The 14,904-nt window shown below is 40.6% G+C and overlaps 2 protein-coding genes and 1 non-coding gene across 4 annotated transcripts; 2 read left to right on the top strand and 1 right to left on the bottom strand.

Annotated features, from left to right (window-relative positions):
* Positions 1 to 218: 218 nt before the first annotated feature.
* Positions 219 to 6,084, bottom strand: themis2 (thymocyte selection associated family member 2). Its single transcript, XM_004550965.5, has 6 exons — positions 5,942 to 6,084; positions 5,460 to 5,600; positions 4,958 to 5,383; positions 3,250 to 4,460; positions 2,875 to 2,989; positions 219 to 1,303 (listed from the first exon to the last, which is right to left on the bottom strand). The coding sequence occupies exons 1-6, from the start codon at positions 6,042 to 6,044 to the stop codon at positions 1,194 to 1,196; spliced, it is 2,106 nt and encodes a 701-aa protein (XP_004551022.2). The 5' UTR covers positions 6,045 to 6,084; the 3' UTR covers positions 219 to 1,193.
* Positions 6,085 to 7,229: 1,145 nt separating this feature from the next.
* ppp1r8b (protein phosphatase 1, regulatory subunit 8b) lies at positions 7,230 to 14,347 on the top strand. 2 transcript variants are annotated; one of them, XM_004550963.5, is made up of 7 exons: positions 7,230 to 7,349; positions 7,835 to 7,895; positions 8,191 to 8,344; positions 9,609 to 9,826; positions 11,581 to 11,725; positions 12,008 to 12,072; positions 12,311 to 14,347. In XM_004550963.5, exons 1-7 carry the CDS (start codon positions 7,297 to 7,299, stop codon positions 12,662 to 12,664), a joined length of 1,050 nt encoding a protein of 349 aa, XP_004551020.1. In that variant the 5' UTR covers positions 7,230 to 7,296; the 3' UTR covers positions 12,665 to 14,347. The 2 variants fall into 2 exon arrangements, with proteins under 2 accessions (XP_004551020.1, XP_004551021.1); XM_004550964.5 differs by lacking the exon at positions 7,230 to 7,349 and adding an exon at positions 7,368 to 7,512.
* Positions 7,992 to 8,122, top strand: LOC111500582 (small Cajal body-specific RNA 1). Its single transcript, XR_002721165.1, has one exon.
* Positions 14,348 to 14,904: the final 557 nt, after the last annotated feature.

Genomic DNA, 14,904 nt, shown 5'->3' with positions numbered 1-14,904 from the left:
TCTATATATTATTCTGTGTCTATCAGGGTGGGGATTTTGTTTTTTTGCATTTTAGAAAAACTAACATGCGTAATTCACATTTGCTTTCACACATCTAGCTGTAAAACCACAAGCTGACTTTAACACTTATCTTAGAGTTTCACACACATTCTTATAGATAATATAAGATCTTATTTAAAGTTTTACAAAGTTGGAATAAACCACATAGGTCCAGTTTCATATAGAAATCATACTTTATGATAATGTCTAATAGAAAATTGAAATCAACCACACATTTACATGCAGTGGAAATAATCTTTCAAAGAAAAATGGCACAAAATGGATTGTCCATCGGTTAACAAAGATGCAAAACATACTTTCATTTTCAGTGAAAATGTTTCTACTCCTCCTTGGAGTTAATTTGCAAAAAAAAAAAAAAAAAGGCAAATACATTTCTGTTCACAGATAAATAGTTTGATGTGGTTAGAGGGACGGCTTCTGCTACCGGTGCTGCAGCGTTACAATGTTGTGGTTTAGACAAATGCCTTCCATCAATGAGTGGGGTGAGCTATTTCTCTTTAGAGTTTGCATCTATGCAGTAGGAGTTTGACATACACATATGTTGTATACTTGTGCAACAGAATACAATCCATTGAAGCCAGTTTGAAGCTTATTAATATGCATTTTTGAGAGAAGTTATTGATTTAACACTGGTAATTTTAAAGGCTGTAATTTATGGTGTTATGTTCGACTGCATATTATCCTATAGTTTGTTGCTGTAACTATGCAAAAGAAGGCATTATATACAGTAACTAGCTACTTAGTACCTCACAATATAAATACGGACCTGTACACAAAGCTGAAAGACATAGCCTCAATTACTACATGGTTAAATCAACAATTTCTAAACAAGTTTGTGTACAATAAAAAGTGTTTGAACTACAAGAGTGGTATGTGTTCAAAGTTTGAATACACGATTACTGAAAACAGTGAAGTATAGTTCTGGGTATAAAGTTATGAGGTAAAAAGAAATTTTGCTGACCACGTGAGAAAACAGATGTGAAAACACCACCAAGTTTGTATTTATTCTGGGCTAAGCTGAATGATGTCATGTCAACCAACCCTGCACAGCACTTGTAGGATAGGGAACAGTTCAGTTCTCACTGCTCGAGCAGGATTTTTCTCTGTTGCAGAAGATGTAGAAGATATTTCCTTTAGTAGTACATAACATTTTCTTGTGCTTTCTTCATCATAACAGCCAAAGTGTCATCCACAGTTTCATAGTCATGGTCACTGTCCCCATTTTCATCGTCAGGCACACTCCCTGGTGGAAAGATTATTGTTAGTAATACTATATTTCACAATATTCTTATATTCATCCTAACTGTCATTTATCAAATGTGCCGCCGAATGTCTTCCTTTCAGAAAACATGCGATTTATGCACCACCAAACATTTATGCACCACCCATCACATACACCACCTATCACAGGTTTTCACTTCACTTCCTGATGCAGCCAATCGAAATGACTAAACACATTTCGCTTCTATAGGAAGAATGTCTCCTGAGATACTATTGGGTGATGGGTTGAATCTTATACAGGAACACACTTGGAATTAAGGCGTCATTGTGGATTTTGTTAAGTGACGAAGAGTAATAGTAAGTAAATAAAAGCATGAATATATTAGAAATGATGAAGTCTCCCAAAACCATAGACTTTCTCAATCTGCACATGCTGTTTACGGTCTGTGGTTATTGTGTAAGTTTGCGTCTATGGTTAATGGACGATAAACATGGTGTGATAAACACGGCTAAATTCTTATTATTTGCATTTAATGCATCTAATGCATTATTAATACATTAGGTAATTTGTATATTTACATATGCATATGCACATACTTTTAATTGAATATACTTACGTATGTGTTTTTTACATATAAATTACACATTACTGAGACAATAAGACATTGATATGTTTTTCATTACTATTCAGTTCATGTTCACTGTTTGGTTTTGTGTATTTGTAGACTACGTGGATACAAGTACTGGGTCACCTGCACATTACAGCTACAGGAGCTGCTCAGCCATGAAAACCCATGCCTTGAAGCTCCACGCACACAGTTTTTGTGCTGATGTTAATGCCAAAGGAGGTTTGGAACGCTGCAGTTACTGACGTTACAGATGTTTGGCAACTTTTACGCACTGTGCACCTCGGCACTTGGCAACCCCGCTCTGTAACTTTACACGGTCTGCTACTTCATGGCTGAGCTGTTGTGGTTCTAAGACGCTTCCACTTTTCAGCTATATGTTACAGCGGATGGTGGACTATCTATCTATTGACACGAGCTCTTTAGAACAAACCATCCTTTATCAGATGTTTGCAAAGGCAGACTGCATGGCAAGATGCTTGATTTTATACAGCTGCTGAAATGGGACTAAAACCCTTTGAATTCAAATATGAAAAATGTATTGACCAGTACTTTTGTGTATATAGTGCAGGTGAAGCTGATTTTTAACCCTTCTTCATATTCATTTACTTTAAGTTTAGTTCTGTGCGTTATGGCAGAAAAAATGTTACTCTATGTGCTTTTAGTGGTCTTGATGACTTTGTGAATTCTCTGTGGCTCTGTGAACAGTCACGCTCACATTTGTCTTAGAGATGTAGAGGGAAGCCAAAGTCTGCCAGTATTCTCAACTTTTTGGGGTCTTTATATAAACCCTACAGTATATAAACTCTTTCCCATGGTGAAAATGTCTCAAATTTAGAGGTTGTCCTGCAAACACTGCTTTAATATAAACATAGAGAATGCTTTACTAGTCCAGCAGCTGCACTATAAGTTTTGCAAGAGACAAATCGGTGGCTCTCTTAAAACATTATATCAGACAGAGCCCCACCTGTTTTAGCAGACTCCTTCATTTGTACATAAGTGTTTGGCAGAGCCTTGCCTATGGTTTGGTCAGCCGCTGAGAACTTTCGGGGCACAAGTGGTGGGGGCTCATCTTCATTAGCCTGCACAAAAGAGGAAACTTCTGTTTTATTACATGCATGGCGTATTTACCACAGGAAAAAAGTGGAAGCACCAATTTGTTATTTTTGCTTAGTTCATTTCCTGAAAGTCACATTATGAGAATCTGTATATTAGTTTCACCGTAGTGGGGTTTCAAGAGAAACCTGACGTGACAAGAAAATCTAGACAACCTAAGCTGAGCTTTAGCCTTTATAATAATAGCTTTCGAAAATGTTATACAAGCATGAAAAGAGTCACTCACGGGAGGTGGTGGGGCGGGGGGCCTCTTTTTGTTATTCAAAGTCAAGTCGCTGAACTGTTTGGTTGGGACGCTTTTGTCTCCTTGATGTTTGGATTTGTTTGCCTTCTTTGATTTCTTTGTTTTTTTGGGAGGTGCCGAAAATGACATGTTTCGCTTTGGTGGTCGAGGTGGCGGCTCCGCATCTGAGTTACCACGTTTGCGAAACTCATAAAAGAATGTGTCTGCAACTTCGGTAACTCTTTCCACTTGACACGTGGGGGGTTGATCTTTGGGCCATGGGAGGGGGTCTGTAGTAAAATAGACAGACATTGAGAGCCACTGCGTTGGGATCTCGAAACAGTACTCTGGCTTGTGTACAAAGCTTGCCTGAATGGTGGGTTCCAACATAGCTGCCTCTATTCTGAGACATGAGAACCCATAGAGGGGATCCTTCTCGAGTTCTGTATCACGGCCCACCACTTTAACATCCAGAGGCAAGCTAAACTCCTTCCCCAAGTCACTGAGTTTGTACTTCCTGTTGTCACTGAGTACTTCCACAAAGTGACCCTCCATGTAAAGAGGCATAATAATCTCTTCCTTTTCATCCTCCCTTTTCACCTGATCCTCATCATCATCATCATCATCATCATCATCATCGTCCGACTCTTGAAGGCGATAACACAAAAGAGCCTCTACCGACTGCTTCTGTCCTGCTTTGCCTTCACAGGGTAAAACCATCCTATCGCAGCGCACAACCTCAAGCTGTTCCCCCACACTGAGGGCAGGGAGTCCCTCCTCTTCCACTTCCTCACAGTTCCTTGTTACGCTGACCTTCAGACCTGGTGCGTGGATTGAAGCAACGTACAGCTCGTATACTGAATTAAACTCTCTTGGCCGTCTCCGGAAACGTCCACCATATTGCTGAGACACCAGGAAGTACTGCGGTGTTTTCCTGCTTTTCAAAGTGGATAATAAAATCATGGGCGAGGTTCCTTTTTTGTGAAAAATCAGGTGCTCATTCTTGCGAAGCTCCGGTAGCCAGCTGCACTTGAACAGGGAGCGCGTCTCTGGGTCTTCGATGATCTCCACCACTCCAGGGAATGATTTATTCGGCTCAGAGTGGACTTCACTCAGAGAAAGGGGTACAATAAAATGCACATCTTTACACAGCTCGGTGACATCGACCACATCCACTTCTAAGCTGGATGGAAACTTCACCACATTCTTCCTCACTGTAGACAAAAGAGAGGAAGGCAGTCATGCATATTAGGTATATTTAACTTTGGTATGAGTGCAGTACAGGTGAACTATGCTTTTTTTTGTTCTGAATTTAAATTATTGAGGTTACAAATATAAGCAATCATATAATCATAAGCAATCATAACAGTGCATCATATAGATTAATTGCTTTTAATGATATGCTGATGTTTTTCAAGGTGGCATTAACTTTAACTGTTTTATAGCATGGTATGTACTATATGTCATTGGCTTCAAGTGTAAAATTTTAATATGCACAAATGTTGTTTATGTAGTGCATAAATGTGCACAGATGTAGAGGAACAATAAAATGTCATGAACCAAGTATTTCACAATTAAGGTGGAAGTTAAAGTGGAAGTTCACAAACTTTGCATTAACATAACACACGGTGGGGTTCACACACAAATAACAAATCCAGATCAACATTATGTTAAATAGTAGTTAAATAGTTAAAAAGTAGGTTATTCTTACAGTTCATGACGGCCTGGACATGGTATACTGGACTGAGCATAAGAGGCCGATCACACTTGGTAGCATTGACAAAGTGAAACCTTCGGCTACGCAGGGACGACGAGGACATGATCTCCCGCAGGGTAAAGCGCTCCTCACTCTCACACTCATAGAACTCCCCTCGGAAAGAAACAGGGATGCACACTTCAGCTGAGGCTTCTTGTTGTCCTCGAATAAGGCAGCGGACTTGATCCTCTTGATCCTTGTGCTTCTCAACAGAGAGCACAGTCAAAGCTGTCCCAGCTCCCAGTGCTAAATTGCCAATGGTCATCTTGGAGTGGCTGGAGAAAGTGAAGGGAAGAGAGGAGTCGAGGCCTACCGGCCTCATGCTGACCATCTCCTCTACCGTACTGTATGGCATCTCCTCTGGCACGACCCTGAACAAGCCTGAGAAGAAAAGAAAAGTCATTGTAGTTCTACAAAATAGATTTAACCATTCTTACAAGAATTTCTCTAGACCAACCTGTGTGGCTGATAGGCAGCTCAAATGTTTCATTGTTTGCTACGTCTTGACAGGAAACTGATAGGAGCTCAATTTTAGTGACCTTTATTAGATCCCCAGTGGAAAAGCACACTTCACTCCCAGAAATTTCATATATAGAACCTGGAATGGAAAACAAGAAACTGAAGGAACAAAAATGATTATGATTTCTTAACTAGCACATGAACGCATACACTCTAATGGGAATTGTTTCCAGTTGCGAGCCATGAGCAATACAACAAATGCTCACTGTTCTTTTTATATATAATAACGTCTAATTTAGGGTTAAAAATGTACAAAATGTAAAAGGAATGTACACTAGATTGTAACTTTGAATTTATGAAAGACAGACACAACACAGAGAAGCGCACAGCAATGAAGTAATCTATAATCTCGTAAGTGCTGTCCTTCTGTATATGCCATCTCACTGAGAAAAAGTAATAATAATAATAATAAAAAACTACCTTGGAAATATACTCCAGAGCAAACTTGCAAAAGTTTTGGCAGACAGGTATCGTCCAATGACGCGATGAATTCCTGAAGTGGCAAAGCAGTGGCGCCTGCCATCACTGCTGCCTCTGAGTGTGTGCAACCAAAAATGAAGGCAGGCAGCAAATGACAAGCGCAGCACAAAACGGGGGTGCTTTCTCAGTTAAAAACCACAAAAGTGAATGAGGAAGTTACAGGATCTCTTTGCACAACTTGTGCATTCACATACGGGGACAAAGCAATCTGGCAAAGCCTCATTGCTGTGAAGATGGTGAATAAGTATCCAAAAGAATGTTTTATTAAATTTTGGGGGATTACAGCATAAAGCCTGCTATGAAGAATAAAAGAAAACATCCACACTCTAACTTTGAGCTTTTTATATGTCTTAATTTTTTGGGTGTGTGTGGGTGTGTGTGTGTAAGAGTGAAAGAGAGAGAGGGAGAGAAAGGGGGAGAGGATGACAGACTTTAAAAGGAGCAAATCGCAATTGCAATTTTGCAGTGTGAACGTGTTATATTTCTTTTTTCTTGTTTGATAGTCAAGCTGCTCTACTTAACGGTGTGGCCAAAATCAGTGTGAACACATTGCGCAAGGTTTAAATAAATACATGCACTATGATAACCTTTAAAAATGCAAAAGAGCAACTCTCAGAGCACAGATGCGAGGACACACTGATAGCTTTTCTTCACTAATATTTCAGGCTCTTTGTGATATTCGTTTTAGCCATGTGTCATCTTTCTCTCTCAGCACTTCCTGCTCTTAGTGCTTTTCTAAGCCTATGACACTTCTATCTGCAGCAAGGAGAGGCTAGATATCCTCCCACCTTGACATATCAAGGAAGGCAGGCAGTGGTTTTTAGCGTTTGACTCAACTCACAGTTTCCAAGAACCACAAAAAGCTCTAAAGATCAGTGCTTGACACAGAGTCCGCCCACACCAGCTATTAGTACCGTTGCCCCAAATAGATAGACCCACAGTCCTAGCTTCATTCAAACCACCAGCTGCTCACGAAACAAATATCAGTTATTTTATCTGATTTGACCTTTTAACAGTGTTAACTTAGAAATTTGGGGGATAGGGACCCCTGCTGGTTCTTGTGGTAACTCAAAGTTGGTGTTAGTTTAATCCCCCCCCCTCATGGGTTTAAACATGCTTAGAAAATTCATGTATTATTTTGTATTACCACTTATTTTAAGTAAAAGTCGGAGTAAATGAGAAAACGTAGTCTAATATTCTATTCAATGTTTGGCAGTACTACAGGACTACATTTCCCAGTAATCCGAAGTGACGTTTACCCAGCATGCAGCTCTGCTTTGAGAAGCTGAGGCAAGATGGCGACTAAAATAAGCAAAGACAGTCCCCCTCCTTTTGATTGTCCATCATGGTGAGAAAATGCACGTGCTAAAGTTGTAGCCGTTAGCTTGTTATGTGATATCAGGTGCAAATGAGCAGATTAGCATTCACTTAATTATCAATGTAACTTTCTACAGAGGAGAATAGCTGGTTTTCACAGTGGCTAATGTTAGCATCTGAGCAGGCTAACGCTGGTGTGTATCTACAAATGGCGTTGCCTCTTTTTTTCTTATTAAGACCCATCGTTTATGTGCAGTTTTAATTCTGATCATGAAAAGAAGAAATAAATCACATGTATACGCAGGATATAATTTAATAAGTTTTTCTGTATGTAAAAGTATCAATCTTGAACACGTTTCTATGAGTGCAGAGGTGAGTGAGTCGTTTCTATGAACAAATCCTTAACTGCAGCAAGGGGAGACAATGGAGTGTAGCCATTTATTTAGAATAATGATCCACTGTCCACGTATAACATTAACTTAGACAGTTTTAATGTTTAAAAATGTTTTCTCTTAGGGCAGGCAAACCGCCCCCTGGGCTCCACCTGGACGTGATGAAGGGGGACAAACTGATAGAGGTAACTGGAAGTTTGGAGATGTTACACTAGACCAACAATTTATAGTATTGCATACTTGTGAACTGCAAGAATAATGCTGGTAGTAGGGTTAATTGAATGCACCAGATACGAGCCTGACAGTCTGCTTTGGCTGCAGGGCTTCAAACGGTGCGACAGTAGAATCAGCCCTGAGTTTTAAGCTTTTCAGTGGAAGCAACACTGTGGAGTTATGGCTCAGAGGCACAGAAATGTTATTCAGCCTTCTTCACTGGCTTGTTTTCAAAGCCAAGTCACTAACTCGTGTCTCTCCTTCTAGAAACTGATCATAGATGAAAAGAAGTACTACCTATTTGGGAGGAACCCCGACTGGTGCGACTTCACCATTGACCATCAGTCGTGCTCTCGTGTTCACGCTGCACTAGTCTATCACAAACACCTGAAAAGGGTCTTCCTCATAGACCTCAACAGCAGTAAGACATGATCTTCAGTCATACTTGTACACTCTACGTTACTGTCTGAAAAAGCTAAGAGCTAAAAAGGAATAAAATTAATCTATTACGTGCAGCCAGTAGTGCTCATAATCGCTCGAATAATTTGTTGGATAGACAAAAATAATCCACAACAATATTCTAATTGTTTTGATAATCAGCTAGTTTTTAAAGCAATGATGTTAAGCATCAGGGTCAGATTGTAATTGGAAACCTTATTGTTTATTTAAGGTCCTGTTTTTGTAATAAATGTGTAATTCGGACTATATAAACAGACAGGAGACTGCAAGGTGGTGGTGAGGTGGTAGCTAAGCTGCACTGGATGGTCGTCTGTAGGATGACTTTGGAAATCTAGCAGAAGAGCAGAGTGATGGCAGAGCCAAAGATTCCATGGTGGAAGTTTATGGAGGAAGAATGCTGGCGTGGAATTTAGGGAGGAGTTGAGGAGACAGGCTCTGGGTCTTAGGGGAAATTTACCAGATGACTGGGAAAATACAGCTGAAGTGCTCAGGCAAAGCTGTTTGGTGCATCGTCTGGACAGAGCAAACAAAGAGACTTTGTCATGGAATAACACAGTACAAGAAAGTATTCAAATATTCAGTAGTCAGGAAGATGAAGGAATTAGACAGGATTACTGGTTGGCTAGGAATACAGCACACTAGGAGCGAGTGAGATGTAGGTAAGGCTGGAGACTAAGGATGGAGCAGATGACATATCAGTTGGCTATGGCAGTGAAAGGGAAAGAGTGGGTGGTGGCTGCTAAGGGGAGCACTCAAAAGAAGTAGTTGTCTTGTGTAGCAGTTATGCATTCTCTCTTTCTCGTTTGTTATAACCAGCTGCAAAAAATAAATAGAAACATGATATGCCAGCTGGCAACTGAGTTTTGGCAAGAAAGTGGCACGCATTGGACCTTTTTAAAAATATTAGCAAAAACGTATTAATGAAAATGATGTTATAGATGATAAAATTAAGAATGGACTAAAAATCACATTTATGAGAATAACTGGATATAAAGAAAAATTGCAGTTTGATCACACCAGACATTATGTGCTTAAACATGGCCTCTGTTAATGCAGAGGTCATTGTTATATTAGTATTTAATATTGCTGGGTCAGGCAAGTCAGAAAAGTTACCAAATATTGACAAAATGTATTGTTTGACTACCTTGAATTATTGTTGTTTCATTATTACATCAGGCTTAGCTACACACATCAGTCCTAAAACTGTGCTTGATGTCATCATTTAGCACACGGTACTTTCCTTGGACACATTCGGCTGGAGGCCCACAAGCCTCAGCAGGTTCCCATAGACTCTACAATATCTTTTGGGGCCTCAACACGGACTTACACCATCAGAGAGAAACCTCAAACCCAAGGCAGTGCTGGCACAGGGGACAGCAAGACAGGAGATGATGAGGAGCTGAAAGGACTGCTTGGGCTTCCAGAAGAAGAGACAGAACTGGAGGTACAGTTAGTTTATATTCTGAAACATGAACTGCACGGGAAAGGAATATCATGGCTGATGTGAATACCTCTCAGGTCCACAGTATGTATTTTGGTGCACTAAAAAACACTAAATTAGGTCTGTTTAAATAGGCTAAGCTCTTCAATTTGTAACCCCTTCACTCATAATGCACATGATACTGCGATACGTCTTCTGACTAGAAAACTCCACGTGTTATTTTTATAAGTTAAGCTGGGCTTACACTGTGCGATTTTTGGCCCATTTTGAGCCGATTGTTGAGTCGTGCGACCGTTTTGGTGATCGGCCCGAGTTTGGCCTTCATCGTGCATCGAGTAGTATACGTGGGGAACGAGAAGTGATTAACACCTCCCGACCAGCTCCCGATCATCAATCGCTTGGTCGGGAGGATTTCAAACAGGTTTGAAATCCTCACGACCGTCGTGAGGGTGTCACCGCAGCCGCTCACACTGCGCATGCGCAAACGCATAAATGTCGGTGAAAAAGACGGAGTAGCACGGCAGTGCAGCGTGTGATCTGGACACAAGGGATGGAGGCACAACTTGTAGAACTTTGGAAAGCTCATCCGAGCCTTTTCGATGTGGCCTCACAAAATTATCACGATATGACACTTTATAATTAGGGATGGGTACCGGTGTCCGGTGCCATGATGGCACCGGTTCTGACATAAACGGTAGTAACCAGACCGAAAAGCAGCGCACATTTCGGTGCTTTATTTCAGTGCTTTTTTTCCCTGAGCTGTGATACACTTTAGATTCTAGCCAATCATTTTACGTTTCCGAGGATAGTAGGCGGGGCCAGGTACGTACGTACGTTCTGTTAAAGCAGAGCTACAGATTAAAAATGCCCAAGGCGAAGCGGTTAAAAGTCTGGCTGTACTTCATAGCAAAATATGCAAACTCAGCAGCCTGCAACAAGTGCTTTAAGCTGATACTGTGATACTGTCAAAGGAGGTAACACCTCAAATCCGATGAAACACCTGGCGACGCATAGCGTTTTTTTTAAAAGCCCAGAAATGCGCCGTATTTGATAGCTTGCTGCGAGACCTCACACCGAGCACATCTACTGCGGGTGGGTTGCCTGTTATGCAACATCCCCCAAAAACACGAAGAGGAGAGTCCTGGCCCCTAGCCCTGCCAGTGTAGCAGAAATGATGACGGATGATGATGCAGCAGCAGCCGTTCTTCTCTGCGTGAGTAGGCTAACCACGTTATTACATTAATTCATGTAAGGTGAACTAGCAAACATCATCATAGCTACATGCTGCTGTCTTCTTGTTTGATGGCAGATACTCCCTTCACCCTGGCTAAAAAGGCTAAAATGACCAAAGAAAAAGTGGAAAACAGTTAAACATGAGAGGTTTAGGACAAAGTTTGTGTTTTTTCCATTGTTTAAGCACTGCTTCCAGCCAAGAGTGATACCATATATGCCCCATAGCTGCAGAAAAGGCTAACATTGTTATATTTTTACAAAAAACAGCTGAACATGAGAGGTTTTTGGACCAATTTTGTGTTCTCCATTCTTTAAGCACCGGTTTGAGCACCGTTTGAGCACCGGCACCGTTTCAAAAGTACCGATTTGGCACCGGTATCGGATAAAACCTAAACGATACCCATCCCTATTTATAATACTGTTTTTTTCTATCAAGTTTGTTCCGGTATATCGTGTTGTTATGTTGGGATATTTTGACATTCATGCAGCTATTTTGCTCATATGTAATGTTTTTAACCTGCCAGAACCTGACAGAGTTCAACACAGCTCACAACAAGCGCATCTCCCTCCTCACCATTGAGGAAGGCAACCTGGAAATCCAGAGGCCCAAGAGGAAACGAAAAAATTCCAGAGTTACCTTCAGTGAAGAAGATTCCATCATTAATCCAGGTACTCAAGTTAGTTACCCAAAAACTAGTGGATTGTTATTTTATTTACAGCATGTACATGAGAAGAAAATGAGCTTTGATGATTAGATTAGTTAAGATTAAGCCAAATAAACTAAATTTGGATACTTTTCATTCCAGGCTAGAAACGCATTAATTAATGTGGGTTTGCAGTGAGGTGGCTTATGGCTGATATGTCACTGATCAAATATGTTGATTGTGAATTCTAATGAGAAGAAATGCCCCCAGCGCTAATGTATACCAACTGTTCTTTAAATCTTTACAGAGGATATAGACCCCTCTGTTGGGCGCTTCAGAAATATGGTGCAGACTGCTGTCATCCCTATAAAGGTGAGTTTTGATGTCAGATACATTTAGCTGACAGGATGGTTAAAGAAATGTAATTTTTAAGGTGATAAATGTGCATTTTTTGCAAAAATAAAAAGTTGTCCTGTGTAGCTCACTGGGTGGCCCCAGTATGCCCAGTGTAACACTACCATTTGCAGTGGTCTAGCTGTATGACTTGGAAAGGTAAACATGTATTAAGTGTATGAACTGTGAAGCTGATGCTCTGCTATCCCTGCTGTAGAAACGGAGATTAGAGGGCCAGAACACTTTGGGTTTTGATGACTTGACTTCAAAACGCATGCACGGCTACGGCTTTGGTGGTGGTCTCTATGGGGACTTGCCTCCCACCAGTCATGAGAACCAGCCGATAGGAGCTCCAGGAGGTGTTGCCATGCAGGGAGGGCTTCCTCTCCCTTTCCCTAACCCAGCACCAGAGGTAGACCTGGCCCCTGAGGCTCCACAGCCACCTGTCACTCTCAACCCCACACCTGTTACAGCTCCTTACCTACCGGAGACCCACAACGAGCCACGAAAAAAGAAGTATGCCAAAGAAACTTGGCCAGGCAAGAAACCCACCCCTTCACTACTCATCTAACCAGTTTCTCAAAGCTGCTGACTCTCAGGTTACCAGCAGAAACATCAGGGACTGTGACCTGGACGAGATGGAGCCATTCACTTCCATTTTTTTTGTTGTTTTCTATTTTGTTTTTTTCTTTTAATTTGTCGTGTACTCGTTGTCATTACAAGAAGTCATCACACAAGTTCTGTTTTGGTCTGTCACAAGATGTGTCTGCATCTGTTAAACTGGTAGCTGATAAGTAGAAGCTTATTGATTGCAACGAAATTTAAAATACATTTACAGGACTTCACATCTGAGGCTCAAAGTGGCAGGTATGGTTATCTGAGTGATTCTTTACGAAGATATGGTGGGTCATCGAGTTATGTTTTTGACGAATTTGATGTAAGGTTGTATTTTTTCTACAATTTCAATATTTTTTTCACTTCTTTAGAATGTTGAAAATACTATTAAAGGAAAGCAAAACGTACTTTTTTATCAGATTTTACTGTGATGAGTCAGGGGGGCCAGAGATTGCAGATATGAACTGAATTTCTGTCAAAACACAGGGCTGATTTTTATCATGAAAACATATAATACAAGTGTATTATTGACTGCAAGCTTTTCATTCCATATATTAGACCAGCATCATATGAACCAAAGTGTCCTGCGTTTTTTCCAACAACCCACTAGGTGGTGGCTTGTGCATTTTCAGTGACACTGGCTACACAGTTACAGAAATCATCGTTATATATGTGGCATCACATGAAAGTGGAGCTTCAAGCTTCTAAACGTTCACATGTCGCTGATAAGCTATTTGCCCTGTCCAAACAGTATTCCGAACATATTTGTTCTTTGGCTTTTTCAAGTATATTACTTTTAAATGGTTTGTTGCCCACTTTTCCACCACAGGTGTACTCTCACACTTTTGTTCTGCTCGGCATTTAAGTGAACTTTTGCTAAGCACTAACAGAATACAGCTGAGTAGACACTAGCACAAGAACAAATACCAACTTGAAAGGCAAAATAAAAGGTTAGTAAAAAGAGAATTAGGATTTAAACTATTCTAAATGTCACGTAGCATGTTAGCATCTCTCACATGAAACAGTACAGTGCAGTTTATACAACGTATTACTGTTTTGAACAAACGGTTAAAAGTTCTCTGTGTCAAACATGTAATCAGCTGGCTGTAGCTGGTTAATAAAGACTGTGGCCATGATTAAGTCCACCATTAAATTGTGTTATATCTTATATAGTATAGTGGTTTGGATTTTTCTCTTTCAAATATGGACAGAACAGCCGTAGTAGTAATTGAGAGGAGAGGGTAAGTGATTTGTAGCAAAGGTTCCTAGCTGGAATCGCAGATTAAATGCTGTGGTCTCAGTGCAACATGCATTCTGACCACAAGGCTGCCACATAACATTGTTGTTTCTTTTTGATGTGGTGCCTGGTCTGACATCGGCCAAAAAGTCAAGTCAAGTCGGCTTGAGGTTATTTCTGCATGAGGCAGCGACAGAAGATGCAATGCATTTTGGGAGTTTTCACAGGAAATTCAAGTGATCAGTTATTAGGATCTTAAATCAGCGAAAGGTTGGCAATCTGAGATAAAAGAAAGAGGACGTCATTTCATTTTTATACAACCTGTACTGGTGACTTTTTGTCCTTGTGGGTGTGTGGATTTTGTAATATGACTGTAAATAAAAGAGTACTTTTGACTCATGAGCCTTTCTGGCCCTTCTTGATACTTTCACCCAGTTGTGTATGAACCTGCACATTGCAGAAGGGGATTATAGCGTGTCTTTGTGACACTTCTGCACACGCTTTAACGACTCTTGTTGTGAAATTGCTCCAGCACCTGGCCTGTCTAACAGCAGAGATAGGCAGTGAAACTGAAGTCGGGACTTAAGTGCAGCTGTCTCGCCACACATATTCACTTCTATCTCTGCCTACCTGAAGCGAGATGATGAACCGGGTTTCTGGTTTGCAGAAGCATGTACGCATGCTGTCTAACAGTGCTGCAGGAGACTAAAAAAAGGTGTAAATGAAAACAGAAACCTTTTCACTTGTACGGAATGATAAGTGTGCTCCGCTCGTTGCTAGAACAGGTTAATTCTCTGGCTTCATCATGTGTTTTTGACACTTTAGGGACGCCATTGCTTAATTTCGCACCTTTTTGACATAAAGCAATTTTATATATTATATTATCTGTTGCAGATAGACTTCAACAAATTCTGAGACTTCTTTACTTCAAATGTTGTCTTATAGGTGCTTGCTTAAAA

The sequence above is a fragment of the Maylandia zebra genome, linkage group LG11 (genome assembly GCF_041146795.1).
Source record: "Maylandia zebra isolate NMK-2024a linkage group LG11, Mzebra_GT3a, whole genome shotgun sequence".
Lineage (NCBI taxonomy): Eukaryota > Metazoa > Chordata > Actinopteri > Cichliformes > Cichlidae > Maylandia > Maylandia zebra.
Note: the sequence above shows the minus strand (reverse complement) of the source record. Positions and strands in the feature narration are given on the sequence as shown.

Bases quoted from the DNA above. Each gene is read 5' to 3' on its own strand.
- themis2 (XM_004550965.5), bottom strand. From the start codon at position 6,044: ATGGCAGGCGCCACTGCTTTGCCACTTCAGGAATTCATCGCGTCATTG. The intron at 5,601-5,941 runs GTAGTTTTTTAT...TTTCCATTCCAG, and splicing joins CTCTGGAGTATATTTCCAAG to GTTCTATATATGAAATTTCT. The intron at 2,990-3,249 runs GTGAGTGACTCT...TCTTTTGTGCAG, and splicing joins CCCCCGCCCCACCACCTCCC to GCTAATGAAGATGAGCCCCC.
- ppp1r8b (XM_004550963.5), top strand. From the start codon at position 7,297: ATGGCGACTAAAATAAGCAAAGACAGTCCCCCTCCTTTTGATTGTCCA. The intron at 9,827-11,580 runs GTACAGTTAGTT...TTAACCTGCCAG, and splicing joins AAGAAGAGACAGAACTGGAG to AACCTGACAGAGTTCAACAC. The intron at 12,073-12,310 runs GTGAGTTTTGAT...TCCCTGCTGTAG, and splicing joins CTGCTGTCATCCCTATAAAG to AAACGGAGATTAGAGGGCCA.